The following is a 5,386-nucleotide window of genomic DNA, read 5'->3' on the forward strand; positions in this document are numbered from 1 at the left end:
GGAATGACTTCCCGAGGGCTCTGAGCACCACCACGCAGTCCCTGCCTGCTGGGACACCCCAGCGATGGAGTGGGCACCTCTGGGCCTCGTGCATGGCCTCCTGCAGCAGGTGAGGAGGCAGCGCCTGGGCTGCTCCTGTCCCACCGGGTCTCCGATCCACCCCAGTGCCCTCACCGATCTGCCCGTAGGCCATGCTGATGAGCCTCTCGTTGACCAGCTTGTCCGTCCGTGGGTTCCTGGGCTGTCTCTTCATGATGTCGCTCTCAGCTGCCTCGTAGGCCAGTGAGATGGCAGGGACCTGGGCAGGAGAGGCCAGGTGAGCCAGCGAGGGCAGGGGAGGGGCGGGGCTCCACCCTCCCGGGGAACGACTGCCGCTCACCATGTCAGTGCCCAGGTCGATGCAGAGGATGGTGATGGTGCCCAGGGGCAGCGGGATGTTGGCCATGATGAAGAGCAGGAAGGGCGTGATCTCGGGGATGTTGCTGGTCAGGGTGTAGGCGATGGACTTCTTCAGGTTGTCGAAGATCAGGCGGCCTGTGGGGGCCAGGCTTGGAGAGGTGCTCGGCAAGGGAGCCCGCCTCCGCCCCTGCCACGCCCAGTCCTTCCTGATCCACTCCCCACCTCCCTGCCCACCTGTCCACACAAGCCCCTGACCATGTTGCCCCTGCTCGCAGGTCCTTGGAATACGGCCTGCTTGAAGTTTCCGTTAAACATGTCCTCCCCCGGCCCTGCAGCCTCCTCCTAGGTTTGCGCCCACGAGAACTGAGCGCTAACGGCCACTGAAGAGAGCATTCCACAGCACTCTCGTAACTGCCCACGCCAGAGCCAGCCTGGAGCCCATCGGCTGGTGAGCGGGTGGGGAAGCGGGACAGTCATACGACAGAACTGGAGTCGGCAAGAAGGCACAGTGGCTAACACTCCAGATCCATGGCTGAATCTCAGGTGGAATGAAAGAAGCCATGAAAGTGTTGGGACCAGCAGTTAGCATAATGGCTATGTCGCTGGACTCCCATGTAGCCGACCGTGGTTCGAGTCCTGGACCCAGTGGCTTAAACTCATGCCGGGATCATGTGCGTGCGTGCCCAAGATCCCGAGAGGAGAATGGAGGAGAAGGGATTGCAGCATGGCCATCCCTCCTGGGGGGTGATTTCTTGCTTTTTCTGTCTGTCTTTCTGGTGAGTGCACGTGCCCTATAGCAAAAACCTGTCCAAAAAAAAAAGAAAAAGAAAGAAGAAGAAAGTGTTCACGCCATACAAATCCTTTGTGACACTAAATTTCAGACTAGTGGTTCTTTCCGGGAGGGGGGATACGCCTGGGAGGGACCAAAGTCCAGATGGGGCTGGCTCTCTACCCACACTGGGTTCTGGGGACCGGTGGTAGCACAGGGGTGCAAAACTTCACTAAGCTGCTCAACTGACCACGTGTCAAGGCCGGTGACACTGAGGCCACATGGGAGGGCCCCAGGTTCCCGTCCCAAGTCTCCCTATGACCCTGGCTGGCTGAGGCTGGGGGTAGACCACAGTGTGAAGACCCTGCTGAGGGTCTGTCTCCCTCTCATGTAAAAAATAAATAAATATACTTAGGGCCAGCAGGTGGCGAGATGGTGGAGGCACTGACTCCCACATGGCCAACTGCGGTTCAAGTCCTGGACCTGGTGGCTTGAAAATCACACCAGGCACGTGTGTGTGTGTGCCCAAAATCCCAGGAGGAGACTGGAGGAGAAGGGACTGCTGCATAGTCATCCACCCTGGGGGGTGATCTCTCGCTTTTCCTCTCATTAACTCTATTTCTCTCTGACGAATGCAAAAACCTTTAAAAAAAAAAAGAGGGGCTAGCAGGTGGCAGGTGGTTAAGGGCGCTGAGCTCTCACATCCCGACTGCGGTTCAAGTCCTGGACCTGGTGGCTTGCTTTCTCACTTTCCCTTTGTTGTCCTACCAAAACAATAGTTTATGTGGCAGAAAAACTAATTTTATCATAATAGTATGTATGAAGTGGGACCAGCAGTTGGCATAATGGCTATGTCGCTGGACTCCCATATAGTTGACTGCGGTTCGAGTCCCAGACTTGGTGGCTTAAACTCACGCTGGGTGCGTGTGCGTGCGTGCCCAAGATCCTGAGAGGAGAATGGAGAAGGGACTGTGGCGTGGCCATCCCCTCGGGGGGTGATTTCTCACTTTCTGTCTCTCTGTCTCTCTCTGTCTAGCAAAAACCTCTCCCCCACCAATAAAAAATAGGATATACAAGGTAAAAAAAAAAACCTAAAGGTCAATGCAGCGAGCCCCACCATCCTCTGTTCCCATGTGCTGTGAGCCGTGAGCAATGAGGTAAATCATCAAGAAAGACTCATGCCAGCAGGTGGCGTAGTGGTTAAGGTGCTGGATCCCACATGGCCAACTTAGCAGTTTGAGTCTCAGATCTGGAGGCTTGAAAAACACTCCAGGTGCGTGTGCATCAAATCACGCCAGGCACGTGTGCATGTGCGCCCAAAATCCTCAGAGGAGAATGGAGGAGAAGGAATTGTGGTGTGGCCATCGCCCTGTGGGGGGTGGGGGGTGATTTCTCACTGTCCCTCTCTTTGTCTCTCTCTGGCAAATGCATGCACCCTAGGGGGAAATCTGAAGAAAAAGAAAGAAAGAGAGAAAGAAAAAGAGACAGACAGAAAGACAGACAGACAAAGAAAGGAAGGAAAAAAGAAAGCAAAAGAAAGAAAGAGAAAAAAGGAAAGGAAAAAGAAAGAAAGGAAGAGAGAGAGAGAAACCGGAACGCACTGGCAGGCGGGCTGCTGGCGCTGTGGCCTCTCGGCTCGCTACTGCACAGCACCAGGACCCCGGGTGTTCCCAGTGCTGGGCCCTCTCGCTGCTCTCCACCATCGGGCTGTTTCTCATCCTAAAGTACCCATGGGTGGGGACCAGCAGGTGGCATGGTGGCTAAGGCGCTGGACACTCCCACATGGCCGACTGCAGTTCGAATACCGGACCTGGTGGCTTGCTTTCTCACTTTCTCTCACTCTGTGTCTCTCTCTCTGGTCAAATTAAAATAAATGAATGAATAAATAAAATTAAATAAATAATTATCTAAAAATAAATAAATGAAGTACCCACGGGTGAAAGGATGATGACGTGTGCTTCGACATAACCCGGCGTGTATGTGGCACGGGGTAGGGAGGACACGGAGTGGCCCTGAGTGGATCGCTGTTGGAGCTGGGGATGGTGGGGAGGGCATTCCACCATGCCATTTGCTCTAGCTTTGGGCATAAATGGAATTTCACCCCCGCCCCACAGAGGTCTTCCTCGTCCACCCTTTGCAGGTAGGACTCTTTATTTATTTATTTATTTTTAAGGTTTTTGCCATAGGGTGCATGAACTCACTGGACAGACAGAGGTAAAGTGAGAAGCCACTCCTCAGAGGGGACGGCCACACTGCAATCCCTTCTCCTCTATTCTTCTCTCGGAATTTTGGGCATGCACACACACACACATGCTCAGCATGATTTCAAACTTCTGGGTCTGAGACTTGAACCATGGTCAGCCATGTGGGAATCCGGTGCCTTCCCCACCATGCCGCCTGCTGACCCCATGAACTCCTGTTATTATCTACCATGACCCCCTGGTGGTGATATGTCGTCACTTGGACTTATGTACTTCTGTCAGCTCGCTTGTGGCCCCATGCGTCTGCCTCGCTCACAGTCCATCCCAGCACACAGCAGGCCCCGCGAGCCAGGAGCCCCGCCAGTGCCGGAAGCAGCGGCACCTGTGTCTGAGAGCGCGGTGTGGGCTATGCACAGAAGATGCCCTGGCAGCTACGAAAGTCCACACCCAGGATTCTCTCTGGGACAGAGAGACAAGGCCTACGGGCACTTAATCTGTCACTGAGAGCCCAGCTGTACCGCTCTTTTACCAAGAACCGTGTTTTACACTAGTGACATTGTTATGCTTTCTACCTGCCCGAGGGTGTGCGCTCACCAGAGAGAGACAGAGAGAGAAAGGGACAAAGGAACCGCAGTGGGACGTGGTCACACCACAGTCCCTTCTCCTCCATTTCTCCATCCCAGTAGGATTCGGGCCATGCATCCAGTGTGGTCTAGGACTCAGACTGCACACCAGGCACGTGGAGCTGGGCTCCCTTCACTACTGCGGGCCCTACACAAGTGACATTTCAACCAGGAGAAGGAAATCGGAACCCAACGTGCCCGTGCGTGGGCAGCGATTGTTTCCGGGTGGTGAGGTTACGGGCAAGTCCAGTTTCTCTGGATGCTTTTCTCCATTTTCTGTAATTAGCGTGAACAATGTGAACCAGGCCTTCTGTGGCGTGTCTGAGGCCGTCACGAGGTGGTACCGCGGGCTCTGCAGCCCAGACTCCCACAGCCAATGCCAGCTCCGGCCTCACGCCGGCCCTTCTCACCGCCTGGCACGTGTGCGGGTTCCCATGCCTGCAAGTCTGGTCCCTGGCTCTGCCTACTCCACGTGAACATTCCTGCATGCCCTGACTCGGTGGCTAACCCTGTCCACTCTGGAAGCTTCCTTGAGTCCCTGGCCCAGGCTGGTGAAAGGGCCTCCTGAGGCCTCGCCCAGGGCCTCTACTTCCTCCTAACTGTATTTATGCCTTTTTTTTTTTTTTTTTTTTTTGCCAAAGGGTAAGCATGCACTCTCCAGGGAGAGACTAAGAAAGTGAAAAACCACCTCTCAGGGAGGATGGCCACACCACAATCTCTTCGCATGATGCACATGTACCTTGCATGATCCTCAAGTCACCAGGTCAAGTACTCAAACCATAGTCAACCATATGGGAGTCCAGTGCCTTAACCACCACACCACCTAGTCTCCTATGCATGCACGCATGCGCACGCACACACACATACACATATATATCTATACATTTTTTTAGAGAGAGTTTTTTTTGCTATAGGGCACATGTGCTCAGAGAGACAGAAAGCGAGAAATCACCTCCTAGAGGGGATGGCTATGCCATAATCCCTTCTCCTCCATTCTCCTCTTGGGGTTTTGGGTGCACATGCACATGAGCCCAGCATGAGTTTTAAGCTGCCAGGTCCAGGGCTTGAACTGCAGTTGATTACATGGGAGTCTAGCAATGTAACCATTACACCATCTGCTGGTCCCTCCTGTGCATATTTGTAACCTGTTTCCAGGTCTGCCCCACCCACCAGCCTCGGCCTGTGCTGGGTAACACGGGGACCTAGAAACACACCTGCAAAGTCCTACCCCAGGGAGCTCCCAACCCCATGGGGAGAGAGACCAGGGACCAGCTTGGGCTCCACCCTGAGAGCCCCAAGGCCTGGGGATAGTCTCCGTGCATCCTGCCGCAGCCTAGATCTGCTCCACCTGACCTTGGACCACTGCCGTGGCCCCGGTCTCCAGGGCCCCCCCT

The 5,386-nt window shown here is 54.6% G+C and overlaps 1 protein-coding gene across 1 annotated transcript in view; it reads right to left on the reverse strand.

The window, feature by feature from the left end:
* ATP1A3 (ATPase Na+/K+ transporting subunit alpha 3) overlaps positions 1–5,386 on the reverse strand; it is a 27,586-nt gene that overhangs the window by 3,135 nt on the left and 19,065 nt on the right. The window contains exons 17-18 of the mRNA XM_014582526.2: positions 380–534; positions 175–298 (exon numbers count right to left, since the gene is read on the reverse strand). Of these exons, the coding sequence (XP_014438012.1) occupies positions 175–298; positions 380–534 (279 nt within the window). The remainder of the gene's footprint in view (positions 1–174; positions 299–379; positions 535–5,386) is intronic.

The sequence above is a fragment of the Tupaia chinensis genome, unplaced genomic scaffold, assembly GCF_000334495.1.
Source record: "Tupaia chinensis unplaced genomic scaffold, TupChi_1.0 Scaffold000067_1, whole genome shotgun sequence".
Lineage (NCBI taxonomy): Eukaryota > Metazoa > Chordata > Mammalia > Scandentia > Tupaiidae > Tupaia > Tupaia belangeri.